A 15,587-nucleotide genomic window follows, 5' to 3' on the forward strand; every position below is an offset into this window, starting at 1 on the left:
CAGTATTAACTACATCCTCCAATTTGGTGTCATACATAAATTTTGAAATTGCACTTTCAATTCCCGAGTCCAACTCATTTATGTGAATAGCGAACAGTGGCCCAGCACCGATCCTTGTGGAACACCACATCCCACCATTTGCCAATCTGAGTAACTACCTTTCCTTTAACCCCTACTCTCTCCCCTACTTGTTCCCTGACTCCACATGTACTGACCTTAGTCATGAGTCTACTATGCGGTACCTTACCGAAGGCTTTTTGGAAATCCAAATATATTACATCTACTGCATTACCCTTATCTACCCTATTTGTTACTTCTTCAAAGAATTCAATAAGGTTGGTCAAGCATGGCATTCCCTTTTGGAATCCGTGCTGACTATTTCTTACATTTTCAGTTTCTAGATGTTTTCCTATTACAACTTTGATTAAGAATTCCATTATATTTCCTATCACTGATAAGCTAATTGGTCTATAGTTTCCTGGTCTTGTTCTATCTCCTTTTAAAAAAAATATATGAATCAAATTATCTGTTCGCCAGTCCTCTGGCACTATTCCCTTTTCTAATGAATTTTTATGTATATGTAATAGTGCCTCTGCTATCTCTTCCCTAACTTCTTTTAATATGCGCGGATGCAGTCCATCCGGACCAGGGGTTTTACCCCCTCAAGTTTGATTAGTGTATCAATTTAGGATTTAGGAACAGTTGCTTTTGTTGCAGGAAGAGGAATTTACCCAGACTCCTTCGAGGTAGTGAACGTGCTCTATAACCACTACCAGAAGTTGACCTGAGTTGCATATCTTGACAAGTAGCTCGCATGAGCACATTGCTCACCGAACATTACCCGTTTCTGTTGCAGGTATTTGCACTTGGGGTGAATTGCAGCAACTGCCTAGGAATTGGAGACGGTCAGAGTGTAGTTACACCAAAGAAAATAGAAGAGTTGTGTGGAAAGAAGATAATTTCTCTCAGTTATGGAAATGGACCACATATTTTACTTGCCACTAAAGGTAAACTTAAGTTCTACTGTACCAGCTATTTCCAGTATCGTTTTCAAGGTTATTTGGATGTCAGCCGTGGCTCAGTGGTAGCACTCTCGCCTCTTGAGTCAGAAGGTCGTGGGTTCAAATACCTCTGAGACTTGAGCACATAATCCAGGCTGATGCTTCAGTGCAGTACTGAGGGAGTGCTACACTGTCACTACAAGGTCCCGTCTGCCCTCTCGGGTGGATGTAAAAGATCTCGTGGCACTATTCGAAGAAGAGCAGGGGGGTTCGCCTGACCAAAATTTATTCCTTAACCAACATTACTAAAACAGATACAAAAGCAAAATACTGCCGATGATGGAAATCTGAAATAAAAACAGAAAATGCTGGAAATACTCAACAGGTCAGGCAGCATCTGCGGAGAAAGAAATAACGTTTCAGGTCGATGACCTTTCGTCAGAATTGAAAAAGGTTAGAGATATAAGCGGTTTTAACCAAGTGCAGAGGCAGGGAAAGGTGGGAGGGGAGGAAAGAACAAAGGGAAGGTCTGTGATTGGGTGGAAGGCAGGTGAGATTAAAAGACAAAAGGGATGATGGTGCGAGGCAAAAGGAGATGATAATGGGACAAGTAAAGGAACAAAAGATGAGTCTAGAAGAGCGGAGCGATTATTTGCACGAACATTCCCGGAACCGCGCATGCCAACCCGATCCCCTTCTGCGCGTGCGCGCTGTTTACCGAGGCCACACATGCGCATTACCCAACAGTTGCGGCCCACAGTGGACCACACTTTCCTCAGCTCCGTGGAAGAAGGTCGCTGGATCCATGCTGGCCGAGGGGGTGGAGAGAGAGAGGATCGGAGGGGGGAGAGAGGGAATCGGAGGGGGGGGGGGGAGAGAGAGGGAATCGGAGGGGGGTAGAGAGAGAGAGAGGATCGAGGGAGAGAGAGAGGAGAGAGAGAGGATCGAGGGAGAGAGAGAGGAGAGAGAGAGGATCGAGGGAGAGAGAGAGGATCGAGGGAGAGAGAGAGGATCGAGGGAGAGAGAGAGGATCGGAGGAGGGAGAGAGAGAGGATCGGGGGAGAGAGAGAGAGGATCGGAGGAGGGAGAGAGAGAGAGGATCGGGGGAGAGAGAGAGAGGATCGGGGGGGAGAGAGAGAGGATCGGAGGAGGGAGAGAGAGAGAGGATCGGAGGAGGGAGAGAGAGAGGGAATCGGAGGGGGGTAGAGAAATTGGATCGGAGGGGAGAGAGAGAGAGAGGATTGGAAAGAGCGAGAGGGGATCGGAGGAGGGAGAGAGGGGATCGGAGGAGGGAGAGAGAGAGAGGATCGGAGGAGGGAGAGAGAGGATCGGAGGAGGGAGAGAGAGGATCGGAGGAGGGAGAGAGAGGATCGGAGGAGGGAGAGAGAGAGAGAGGATTGGAAAGAGCGAGAGGGGATCGGAGGAGGGAGAGAGGGGATCGGAGGAGGGAGAGAGAGAGAGGATCGGAGGAGGGAGAGAGAGGATCGGAGAGAGGATCGGAGGAGGGAGAGAGAGGATCGGAGGAGGGAGAGAGAGGATGGAGGAGGGAGAGAGAGGATCGGAGGAGGGGGAGAGAGGATCGGAGGAGGGGGAGAGAGAGAGAGAGAGAGGATCGGAGGAGGGGGAGAGAGAGAGGATCGGAGGAGGGGGGGAGAGAGAGGATCGGAGGAGGGGGGGAGAAAGATGATCGGAGGAGGGGGAGAGAGAGAGAGGATCGAGGAGGGGGAGAGAGAGAGGATCGGAGGAGGGGGAGAGAGAGAGAGGATCGGAGGAGGGGGAGAGAGAGAGAGGATCGGAGGAGGGAGAGAGAGAGGATCGGAGGAGGGGGAGAGAGAGAGGATCGGAGGAGGGGGAGAGAGAGAGGATCGGAGGAGGGGGAGAGAGAGAGAGGATCGGAGGAGGGGGAGAGAGAGAGGATCGGAGGAGAGGGGAGAGAGAGAGAGGATCGGAGGAGGGGGAGAGAGAGAGAGGATCAGAGGAGGGGGAGAGAGAGAGGATCGGAGGAGGGGGAGAGAGAGAGGATCGGAGGAGGGGGAGAGAGAGAGGATCGGAGGAGGGGGAGAGAGAGAGAGGATCGGAGGAGGGGGAGAGAGAGAGGATCGGAGGAGGGGGGGAGAGAGAGGAGGATCGGAGGAGGGGGAGAGAGAGAGAGGATCGGAGGAGGGGGGAGAGAGAGAGAGGATCGGAGGAGGGGAGAGAGAGAGAGGATCGGAGGAGGGGGAGAGAGAGAGAGGATCGGAGGAGGGGGAGAGAGAGAGAGGATCGGAGGAGAGGGGGGAGAGAGAGAGGATCGGAGGAGGGGGAGAGAGAGAGGATCGGAGGAGGGGGAGAGAGAGAGGATCGGAGGAGGGGGGGAGAGAGAGAGAGGATCGGAGGAGGGGAGAGAGAGAGGATCGGAGGAGGGGGAGAGAGAGAGGATCGGAGGAGGGGGAGAGAGAGAGGATCGGAGGAGGGGAGAGAGAGAGGATCGGAGGAGGGGGAGAGAGAGAGGATCGGAGGAGGGGGAGAGAGAGAGTGATCGGAGGAGGGGGAGAGAGAGGATCGGAGGAGGGGAGAGAGATCGGAGGAGGGGGAGAGAGAGAGGATCGGAGGAGGGGGAGAGAGAGGATCGGAGGAGGGGGAGAGAGAGAGAGGATCGGAGGAGGGGAGAGAGAGAGAGGATCGGAGGAGGGGGAGAGAGAGAGGATCGGAGGAGGGGGAGAGAGAGAGGATCGGAGGAGGGGGAGAGAGAGAGAGGATCGGAGGAGGGGGAGAGAGAGAGAGGATCGGAGGAGGGGGAGAGAGAGAGGATCGGAGGAGGGGGAGAGAGAGAGAGGATCGGAGGAGGGGGAGAGAGAGAGAGGATCGGAGGAGGGGGAGAGAGAGAGAGGATCGGAGGAGGGGGAGAGAGAGAGAGAGGATCGGAGGAGGGGAGAGAGAGAGAGAGGATCGGAGGAGGGGGAGAGAGAGAGAGGATCGGAGGAGGGGGAGAGAGAGAGAGGATCGGAGGAGGGGGAGAGAGAGAGGGGATCGGAGGAGGGGGAGAGAGAGAGAGGATCGGAGGAGGGGGAGAGAGAGAGGATCGGAGGAGGGGGAGAGAGAGAGGATCGGAGGAGGGGGAGAGAGAGAGAGGATCGGAGGAGGGAGAGGGGAGAGAGAGAGGATCGGAGGAGGGGGAGAGAGAGAGAGAGGATCGGAGGAGGGGGAGAGAGAGAGAGAGAGGATCGGAGGAGGGGGAGAGAGAGAGAGAGGATCGGAGGAGGGGGAGAGAGAGAGAGAGATCGGAGGAGGGGGAGAGAGAGAGGATCGGAGGAGGGGGAGAGAGAGAGAGAGGATCGGAGGAGGGGGAGAGAGAGAGAGGATCGGAGGAGGGGGAGAGAGAGAGAGGATCGGAGGAGGGGGAGAGAGAGAGGATCGAGGAGGGGGAGAGAGAGAGAGATCGGAGGAGGGGGAGAGAGAGGGAGGATCGGAGGAGGGGGAGAGAGAGAGGATCGGAGGAGGGGGAGAGAGAGGGAGGATCGGAGGAGGGGGAGAGAGAGAGAGAGAGAGAGAGAGAGGGGACCGGAGTGGGGGGGGGGGGAGGGAGAGAGAGAGGACCGGAGTGGGGGGGGGGTGGAGGGAGAGAGGACGGAGTGGGGGGGGGAGGGAGAGAGGACCGGAGGGGGGTGGGGGAGGGAGAGAGGACCGGAGGGGGGTGGGGGGAGGGAGAGAGGACCGGAGGGGGTGGGGGGAGGGAGAGAGGACCGGAGGGGGGTGGGGGAGGGAGAGAGGACCGGAGGGGGGTGGGGGGAGGGAGAGAGGACCGGAGGGGGGGAGGGGGGAGGAGGAGGGAGAGAGGACCGGAGGGGGGGAGGGAGGAGGGAGAGAGGACCGGAGGGGGGGAGGGGGGAGGAGGAGGAGAGAGGACCGGAGGGGGGGAGGGGGGAGGGAGGAGGGAGAGAGGACCGGAGGGGGGGAGGGAGAGAGGACCGGAGGGGGGAGGGGGGAGGGAGAGAGGACCGGAGGGGGGGAGGGGGGAGGGAGAGAGGACCGGAGGGGGGGAGGGGGGAGGGAGAGAGGACCGGAGGGGGGGAGGGGGAGGGAGAGAGGACCGGAGGGGGGGAGGGGGAGGGAGAGAGGACCGGAGGGGGGGAGGGGGAGGGAGAGAGGACCGGAGGGGGGGAGGGGGGAGGGAGAGAGGACCGGAGGGGGGGAGGGGGGGAGGGAGAGAGGACCGGAGGGGGGAGGGGGGAGGGAGAGAGGACCGGAGGGGGGAGGGGGAGGGAGAGAGGACCGGAGGGGGGGAGGGGGGAGGGAGAGAGGACCGGAGGGGGGGAGGGGGGAGGGAGAGAGGACCGGAGGGGGGGAGGGGGGAGGGAGAGAGGACCGGAGGGGGGGAGGGGGAGGGAGAGAGGACCGGAGGGGGGGAGGGGGGAGGGAGAGAGGACCGGAGGGGGGGAGGGAGAGAGGACCGGAGGGGGGGAGGGAGAGAGGACCGGAGGGGGGGAGGGAGAGAGGACCGGAGGGGGGGAGGGAGAGAGGACCGGAGGGGGGGAGGGAGAGAGGACCGGAGGGGGGGAGGGAGAGAGGACCGGAGGGGGGGAGGGAGAGAGGACCGGAGGGGGGGAGGGAGAGAGGACCGGAGGGGGGGAGGGAGAGAGGACCGGAGGGGGGGAGGGGGGAGGGAGAGAGGACCGGAGGGGGGGAGGGGGGAGGGAGAGAGGACCGGAGGGGGGGAGAGGACCGGAGGGGGGGAGGGGGAGAGGACCGGAGGGGGGGAGGGAGAGAGGACCGGAGGGGGGGAGGGGGGAGGGAGAGAGGACCGGGAGGGGGGAGGGAGAGAGGACCGGAGGGGGGGAGGGGAGAGGGAGAGAGGACTGGAGGGGGGGGGGGGAGAGAGGACAGGAGGTGGGGGGGAGAGAGAGGACAGCAGCGGGGGGGGGGGGGGGGGGAGAGAGAGGACCGGGGGTGGGGGGGGAAGGAGAGAGAGAGAGGACCGGGGGGGCGGGGTGGGAGAGAGAGGACTGGAGGGGGGGTTGGGGGGAGAGAGGGGACCGGATGGAGGGGGGGGAGGGAGAGAGGACCGGAGGGGGGGAGGGGGGAGGGAGAGAGGACCGGAGGGGGGGAGGGGGGAGGGAGAGAGGACCGGAGGGGGGGAGGGAGAGAGGACCGGAGGGGGGGAGGGGGAGAGGACCGGAGGGGGGGAGGGGGAGAGGACCGGAGGGGGGGAGGGAGAGAGGACCGGAGGGGGGGAGGGGGGAGGGAGAGAGGACCGGGAGGGGGGAGGGAGAGAGGGAGAGAGGACCGGAGGGGGGGGGGGGGGAGAGAGGACAGGAGGGGGGGGGGTAGAGAGAGGACAGCAGCCGGGGGGGGGGGGGAGAGAGAGGACCGGGGGTGGGGGGGGAAGGAGAGAGAGAGAGGACCGGGGGGGCGGGGTGGGAGAGAGAGGACTGGAGGGGGGGTTGGGGGGAGAGAGGGGACCGGATGGAGGGGGGGGAGGGAGAGAGGACCGGAGGGGGGGGTGGGGAGAGAGGGGACCGGAGGGGGGGCGGGTGGGGAGAGAGAGGACCGGAGGGGGGGGGCGGGTGGGGAGAGAGAGGACCGGAGGGGGGGGCGGGTGGGGAGAGAGAGGACCGGAGGGGGGGGCGGGTGGGGAGAGAGAGGACCGGAGGGGGGGGCGGGTGGGGAGAGAGAGGACCGGAGGGGGGGGCGGGTGGGGAGAGAGAGGACCGGAGGGGGGGGCGGGTGGGGAGAGAGAGGACCGGAGGGGGGGGCGGGTGGGGAGAGAGAGGACCGGAGGTGGGGGGTGGGTGGGGAGAGAGAGGACCGAAGGGGGGGTGGGTGTGGAGAGAGAGGACCGGAGAGCGGGGGGGGGGAGAGAGCGGACCGGAGGGGGGGGCGGGTGGGGGAGGGAAGAGAGGACCGGAGGGGGGAGGGAGAGAGGACCGGAGGGGGGAGGGAGAGAGGACCGGAAGGGGGAGGAGAGAGGACCGGAGTGGGGGGAAGAGAGAGGACCGGAGGGGGGGTGGGGAGAGAGAGGACCGGAGGGGGGGTGGGGAGAGAGAGGACCGGAGGGGGGGTGGGGAGAGAGAGGACCGGAGGGGGGGTGGGGAGAGAGAGGACCGGAGGGGGTCGGGGGAGAGAGAGGACCGGAGGGGGTGGGGGGAGAGAGAGGACCGGAGGGGGGTGTAGAGAGAGGACCGGAAGCGGGGGGGCAGAGAGGACCGGAGGGGCGGGGGGGAGAGAGAGAGGATCGGAGGGGGGAGAGAGAGGATCGGAGGGGGGAGAGAGAGGATCGGAGGGGGGAGAGAGAGGATCGGAGGGGGGAGAGAGAGGGGATTGTGGGGGTAGAAAGAGGGAATCGGAGGAGGGGAGAGAGGGAATCGGAGGATGGGTAGAGAGAGAGGATCGGAAGGGTGAGAGAGGCAATCGGAGGGGGAGAGCGAGGGGATTGGAGGGGGGAGAGAGTGGGAGGATCGTGGGGAGGGGAGAGGAGGTCAGCAAATCTGGGGGTGCGGGGGGGAGGGAGAATAGGTCAGGAACTCTGGTGTGGGAGGGGTTGGCAAAGAGTCCGGAGAGCTTAGTGAGGATGAGGAAAGAACGTGATTCAGGCCTAAAGGCAGGGGATGAGAGCGAGAACGTGATTCAGATGGTAAGACGGATCACGTTCTTCCAACCCCACCCCCTTTATACCCGCACCACGTTCTCCCTCTCCTCCCCCTAGATCTGGTTGATTTCTTGGAAAGCTCGGTGCGTGTGCAGCAAGTGACATCATTGGACTGGATGAAATCTAGAAGTCACAACACTGTCACTATTTACTTCATACCCAATAGACCTGTTAACAATCCGTGACCCAAACACAATGCCCCATCTATAGGGGTGGGGGGGAAGGCTCTGAACTTGTTGTGGGGAGAAGGTCATGAACCCGGGGTGGGGGAGAGGAATTTGGGCAGGGGGAGGAGGTCAGAAACATAGGGTTGGTGGGGGGGGTGGTGGGTTCAGAAACTTGAGGGGGGTGGAGTCCATCAGAAACTTGGTGGGGGGGTGGAGGTCAGGAACTTGTTTGGGGGGTGGGAGATGGTCTTAACCCGTGAGGGTGAGCCCTGTCTTTTCCAAGTGAGCTCTGTTCTATCTGGAGTAGGCAGTCAGAATGGCTCGAATTACACTTTGCAAAGTAATTGATTACGTAGGCAGGGAGGATCTAATTACACACTCCAGAGAAACTGCTGGGTGTGTCTTGTCCTCCAAGGGGACCAATCAGTAATCAGGGCTTGTCATCCAAGGGGACCAATCAGAACTTTGGTATTGCAAATACACACGACCCTAGAAGAGCTGTAAATGGGAATAGCAAAATCATCAACAGCTGCCATCCGAAAAAAATGGGTACGGAGGATGTGATCTGAAATTGTTGAACTCCATGTTGAGTCCGGAAGGCTGTAAAGCCCCTAATCAAAAGATGAGGTACTTTTCCTCGAGCTTATGTTGAGCTTCATTGGGACAGTGTAGGAGGCCAAAGACAGAGAGGTCAGAGTGGGAGTGGAGCGGATAATTAAAGAGACTGGCAACCAGAAGCTCGGGGTCGCGCTTGCGGACTGAACGGAGGTGTTCCACAAGGCGGTCTCCCAATCTGCATTTGGTCTCCCCAATGTAGAGAAGACCGCATCGTGAGCAGCGAATACAGTATACTAAATTGTAAGTACAAGTAAATTGCTGTTTCACCTGGAACGAGTGTTTGGGGCCCTGGACAGTGGGAAGGGAGGAAGTAAAAGGGCAGGTGTTGCATCTCCTGCGTTTCCAGGGGAAGGTGCGTGGGAAGGGGTCGGGGTGATTGAGGAGTGGATCAGGGTGTCGCGGAGGGAATGGTCCCTTCAGAATGCTCAAAGGGGAGGGGACGATGTGTTTGGTGGTGGGATCACGCTGGAGGTGACGGAAATGGCAGAAGATGATCCGTTGAATGTGGAGGTTGGGGGAGGTGAAAGGTGAGGACAAGGGGAACCCTGTCGTGGTTCTGGGAGAGAGGGGAAGGGGTGAAGGCAAAAGTTCCAGAAATGGAACGGACACGGTCGAAGGCCTTGTCAACCATGGTGATGGGGAATCCTTGGTTGAGGAAAAAGTTAGACACATCAGAAGCACTCGTGTGGAAGGTGGCATCGTCGGAACAGATGCGACGGAGTCCTTACAGATGTATTGAGTCCTTACAGGAAGCAGGGCGGGAGGAAGTGTAGTCAAGGTAGCTGTGGCAGTAAGTGTGCTTATAGTGAATATTGGTCGATAGCCTATTCCCAGAAATGGAGACAGAAGTTGAGGAAGGGAAGGGAAGAGTCAGAGATAAACCATGTGAAGGTGAGGGAAGGGTGTAAATCGGAAGCAAAGTGAATGAAATTTTCTAGTTCAGGGCGAGAGCAGGAAACGGCACCGATACAGTCATCAATGTACCAGAAAAAGAGGTGAGGGAGGGGACCCGAGTAGGACTGGAACAAAGAACGTTTCACATATCCCACGAACGTGCAGGCAAAGCTAGAACTCATGCGGGTTCCCATAACAACACCTTTTATTTGGAGACTGAAACAGATTATCTGGTCATTATCTTATTGCTGTTTGTGGGACCTTGCTGTGCGCAAATTGGCTGCGCTTCAGAAAGAACTTAATTTGCTGTCAGCGCTTTGGGACATTCTAAGGTCATGCCAGCCGCTATAGAAGTGCAAGTTGTTTTTCTTACTGCACTAAATTTAGCCTGTGAGATTAGAAATAGTGAATCTAACAGCTGGCCAGATGATGTGCTACAATCCTCTGATCTGAATACGCACAGCTGGAGTGAGTAAAGCTCCCCATTCTGTACGGCTGCATCGTCTTATTTTGATGCACGTACTAAACCTTTTCTTTTTAAATCTTGGCTATTCATCTGTAGTTGGCAGATGGACATCTAATCTGATACCGAATGGCTGACATTAACAGACGACAGCAATTCTCTATTTCAGCAAATGAATGTGATATTCTGAGGTGGTGATCTAAACTGTCTTGTTTATAATAACACAAGGATTCTACACTTTTCTGGAAATCCAGGCACCTTTTTGTGCTCCATATAAAGACCTGTATAGAAGTTAGGTCCACGAAGAGGTTAGGTATTCGAGTGAAATCCTGAACTCACTGTTTCACCAGCTATTGTTTCCCTGGCTTACTGATGCTGTCCCCACTGTGGTAGGAGCAGACTCCCTCGCTTTAGTCTCTTTGACAAAATGAGACGGTATTTCGTTTTTGGTGGGGACAAGGAGGAAGAGGTTGAGTTGGGGGCGAAACTTAGAAGCACAATATTCATTTTAAAATGTTTGAGGTTCTGCACAAAATCAGCTGTCACACCATAATCAAACGCTACATTTATGTTGCTGTACCAGCTCGGGGTCCTCTGTTTATATTGCTGGGCGGAAGTGGGTTGCACACACAGGATTGTCCACTTTTTAAACTTATAGTTTCCAACGGTTTAGCTGGTGGTTACATCTCCAGCAATGATGAGTCCAAAACCAGTTATGCCAGCCGTTAATGCATACTGTTAGTTGGGAATAACATGTAGATTAGCGGCTTTATCAATGTGCAAGTTAATTTCATTTTAAGGTGCAAGTTGAAACCATAGAATTTGCCAGTTATCAATCCCATGGAGCCATTTGAAGTCAATATTGTCCATAAAATGGCTAATTCTGCTGGGAGGGGAGGAGTGCTGTGTGTGGCCATTTCTTTTCCCGATTCTTCCTCAGAATAGCAGCCTTTCCATTGGAGAGTTTGGGATTAGTTGTACTGCACTAGAATTCACTGCTGGAAATTCATTTGTTAACCCAGCTTGTTGACTCTAACCCATAAACCACGATTCACCGTCACTTTCTCTCGTGTCGATACACTGAGACACTCACTTTGCCTCGTGTCGATACACTGAGACACTCACTGTCTCGTGTCGATACACTGAGACACTCACTGTCTCGTGTCGATACACTGAGACACTCACTGTCTCGTGTCGATACACTGAGACACTCACTTTGTCTCGTGCCGTTGCACTGAGACACTCCCTTTGTCTCGTGTCGATACACTGAGACACTCACTTTGTCTCGTGTCGATACACTGAGACACTCACTTTGTCTCGTGTCGTTGCACTGAGACACTCCCTTTGTCTCGTGTCGTTGCACTGAGACACTCACTTTGTCTCGTGTCGATACACTGAGACACTCCCTTTGTCTCGTGTCGTTGCACTGAGACACTCACTTTGTCTCGTGTCGATACACTGAGACACTCACTGTCTCGTGTCGATACACTGAGACACTCCCTTTGTCTCGTGCCGTTGCACTGAGACACTCCCTTTGTCTCGTGTCGATACACTGATACACTCCCTTTGTCTCGTGTCGATACACTGAGACACTCACTTTGTCTCGTGTCGATACACTGAGACACTCACTTTGTCTCGTGTCGATACACTGAGACACTCACTTTGTCTCGTGTCGATACAGTGAGACACTCACTTTGTCTCGTGTCGATACACTGAGACACTCACTTTGCCTCGTGTCGATACACTGAGACACTCCCTTTGTCTCGTGTCGATACACTGAGACACTCCCTTTGTCTCGTGTCGATACACTGAGACACTCACTTTGTCTCGTGTCGATACACTGAGACACTCCCTTTGTCTCGTGCCGTTGCACTGAGACACTCCGTTTGTCTCGTGTCGATACACTGAGACACTCACTGTCTCGTGTCGATACACTGAGACACTCACTTTGTCTCGTGTCGATACACTGAGACACTCCCTTTGTCTCGTGTCGATACACTGAGACACTCCCTTTGTCTCGTGTCGATTCACTGAGACACTCACTGTCTCGTGTCGATACACTGAGACACTCACTTTGTCTCGTGCCGTTGCACTGAGACACTCCCTTTGTCTCGTGTCGATACACTGAGACACTCTCTTTCTCTCGTGCCGTTGCACTGAGACACTCCCTTTGTCTCGTGCCGTTGCACTGAGACACTCCCTTTGTCTCGTGCCGTTGCACTGAGACACTCCCTTTGTCTCGTGTCGATACACTGAGACACTCACTTTGTCTCGTGTCGATACACTGAGACACTCCCTTTGTCTCGTGTCGATACACTGAGACACTCCCTTTGTCTCGTGTCGATACACTGAGACACTCACTTTGTCTCGTGTCGATACACTGAGACACTCCCTTTGTCTCGTGTCGATACACTGAGACACTCCCTTTGTCTCGTGCCGTTGCACTGAGACACTCCCTTTGTCTCGTGTCGATACACTGAGACACTCCCTTTGCCTCGTGTCGATACACTGAGACACTCCCTTTGCCTCGTGTCGATACACTGAGACACTCACTTTGTCTCGTGCCGTTGCACTGAGACACTCCCTTTGTCTCGTGTCGATACACTGAGACACTCCCTTTGTCTCGTGTCGATACACTGAGACACTCACTTTGTCTCGTGTCGATACACTGAGACACTCCCTTTGTCTCGTGTCGATACACTGAGACACTCCCTTTGTCTCGTGTCGATACACTGAGACACTCACTTTGTCTCGTGTCGATACACTGAGACACTCCCTTTGTCTTGGGTTGGCAGCTAATTGCTGGAGTCATAATCTGATTGCAACAATGGAAACTGGAATCTCCCAGCCTGCGAGGGATTCCATTCATGCTGTAGGTCAGCTCCAGGAATCGGGAATCGCCAAGGAGTGCACTCTTGTCCCTGCCATGGTTCACAGTTCTTCAGCATGTCTCCTCAGCTAGTTGCTGCCATTCCTGCCGCCCCCCCCCCCCCCCCCGTCTCCACTCAAGAAAAGTAAGTGTTTTAACAATGTAAGTGTGCAATTTTTATTTTTGCACTAAGAAAATGAAGAATGGGGAGTGGCTGACTCGGACCAATCATCTTTCAGGGTAGTCCCTGATGGAGCTTCACAAGCCTTTAAATTGACCTGTCCTCCCCAAAAGTGGGCCTGGCTGCTGTCTGTTTGGAACACAAAGAGGTGTCTGGATTTTCAGTAAAGACCAGGATCTGTTGCTGTGGTCTTCAGGTAGCTGTTGGAGCTTATCAGTCATATCCAAAAAAATACTGTCATCTTTTACAGATGGAGAAACCTATTCCTGGGGCCTCAACAGCTATGGCCAGCTGGGTAATGGAACAACTGGGCCGGGCTCATTGCCTTTCCTTGTTTCTAGCATGTTCTATAACAAGAAGGCAGTGGAGGTAGCTTGTGGCTCCAATCATTCTATGATTCTAACAACAGAAGGAGAGGTGAGAGCTGACCTTGGTGCAATGTTTTAACAGTCTCCATTATTCGTTTGATAATGTAGCTTTATTTACAGGAAACTTTCTGGTATCCGGCACTGACGGGACCGAGCTGGTGCTGTACCATCAAAACTGCCGTAGAAACCAGCGCTAATGTTAAAACATACGGAGCTTTTGAGCTCCGTGTGTAGCAACAAACCCTGTTGCTTAGCAACAGCTTCAAAACAGTCGGCCACAGCTTAAAAGCGTCTCTGTAGCTAAGCAACAGCTTCAGCTAGACCTTGCAGAGCCTGACTGGAAAAAAAAAAGCAACGAGAAGTAAAAAAACTTATAGGAAATGGCTCCTGAATTTTGCCGGTAGATAGAGCTTTTCGGACATTTAACCTCCGGATAAACGAAAGTTTCCTGTACATACATTTACAGCTGTAAAAATCAACCTTTTTAAAATGCAAAACATAATGTCGGTATTAGAATGAAAAGTTGAGTGGGCTTCAGTTTTGAAGTAAATTTCCTTTACAATTGCCTTTCATACAATCTTACAGCACGGAAGGAGGCCATTCGGCCCATCGTGCCTGTGCCGGCTCTTTGAAAGAGCTGTCCAATTAGTCCCACTCCCCTGCTTTTTCCCCATAACCCTGCAATTTTTCCTTTTCAAGTATGTATCCAATTCCCTTTTGAATGTTGCTATTGAATCTGCTTACACCACCCTTTCAGGCAGTGCATTCCAGATCATCATAACTTGCTGCGTAAAAAAATTCTCCTCGTGTCTCCAAATTTCCCGTTTTACCAATTATCTTAAATCTGTGTCCTCTAGTTACCAACCCACCTGCCAGTGGAAACAGTTTCTTATTTACTCTATCAAAACCTGTCACAATTTTGATATCAAATCCCCTTCATATTAAATCTCCCCTTAAACTTCTCTGCTCTAAGAATAATCCCAACTTCTCTAGGTTTTCCACATAACTGAAGTCCCTCATCCCTGGTATCATTCTAGTAAATCTCCTCTGCACCCTCGCCAAGGCCTTGACATCCTTAGGTGCCCCATAGAGTATTCTAGCACGATGTCTACCCTGCCCCAAAGTAATGTCAAGTTCCACTGCTATACATTATTGGGAATGGTATGACTTCCTGTGCACAAAGGTGTCTTCACCCTGTGACCTGGCAGTAAATGTTCACACACACACACACACACACCTCTGAATATATGGTGTGCAGTGTTGTAGATATAGATTACATTTAGTTTTGTTGAGTATGTCCCTTTTCAAGTACTGTACTACAGTACAGTGCACATGTATATACAGAACATTGCGTTAGTTACCATAAGCTAAAGCATTGTTTAAGGCATTTCACACATGGCAACTTCTGGTCCCAAGATGTTTGCATGTTTGCGAGTCTGCTGCACCTGGTAGAGTTAATTCCATTTTATACTTGGTGATATGACATGGCTGTTTTTGCACAAATTTTTTTAAGTGTTCTCCCTTCTACGTTTGCTTTGGTGACAGGTTTATTCCTGGGGTTACAACAACTGTGGACAAGTTGGATCAGGATCTACTGCAAGCCAGGCAACACCACGGAGAGTAACACACTGTTTGGAGAACAAGAAGGTTGTCACAATTGCCTGCGGTCAGATATCCTCCATGGCTGTAGCAGACAATGGAGAGGTAATTTTTCTTGTGACCCAATATGCTAGCCAACATTCATTGTTGCCTTGCTTGTGTTACTGGAAGGGTAATGAAGGCACAGCGATTGACAATGATGTGGAAATTTTGCTCCTCAGTCCTGGGTTTCATACCGGTATTATCTTGGGTGGGTGAAACCAGTATTGGTTTTCCCTTGAGTTCAGTTACTGAGTTATTAGCGATGGTGCCCGTGGATGAAGAGCAGTCCAGGGTGCTTTCTCTCAACTGGAGGTCCATAATCAGTAGAACACAAAACTGCCTGGGCTAAGATGCTGTACAGAACAATTAGTGGGTTGTAAGATTTTATGAGACAGAAGGTCCTGGGTTTAAGTCCTGCTCCAGAGACTTGAGCACAAAATCTAGGCTGACACTCCAGTGCACGACTGAGGGAGTGCTGCACTGTTGGAGATGCCGTCTTTCCGATGAGATGTTAAACGTCTACTCTCTCAGGTGGGCGTAAAAGATCCTATGGCACTATTTGAAAAGAGCAGGGATGTTCTCTCCGGTGTCCTGGCCAATATTTATCCCTCAACCAACACCTAAAACAGATTATCTGGTCATTATCACATTGCTGTTTGTGGGAGCTGGCTTTCTCCAAATTGTCTGCTGTAAGACACTCTGATAGTCCGACAGTTTATAGAGTTCAGACTCGTGGAACAGACAACACAAAACCCAATGA

At 54.4% G+C, this 15,587-nt stretch overlaps 1 protein-coding gene across 8 annotated transcripts in view; it reads left to right on the forward strand.

The window, feature by feature from the left end:
• The window catches only part of rcbtb1 (regulator of chromosome condensation (RCC1) and BTB (POZ) domain containing protein 1), a 96,105-nt gene that overhangs the window by 45,542 nt on the left and 34,976 nt on the right, over positions 1–15,587 (forward strand). For 7 of the 8 annotated variants that reach the window (XM_086006417.1, XM_086006414.1, XM_086006416.1 and 4 more), the window contains exons 3-5: positions 857–1,007; positions 13,069–13,235; positions 14,732–14,890. In XM_086006417.1, the coding sequence (XP_085862543.1) occupies positions 857–1,007; positions 13,069–13,235; positions 14,732–14,890 (477 nt within the window). Of the gene's footprint in view, positions 1–856; positions 1,008–13,068; positions 13,236–14,731; positions 14,891–15,587 lie in introns of those variants that run through there. The other variant, XM_086006420.1, reaches the window with a different exon arrangement.

The sequence above is a fragment of the Somniosus microcephalus genome, chromosome 14 (assembly GCF_052327205.1).
Source record: "Somniosus microcephalus isolate GS21.2 chromosome 14, FLI_Smic_1.0, whole genome shotgun sequence".
NCBI lineage: Eukaryota > Metazoa > Chordata > Chondrichthyes > Squaliformes > Somniosidae > Somniosus > Somniosus microcephalus.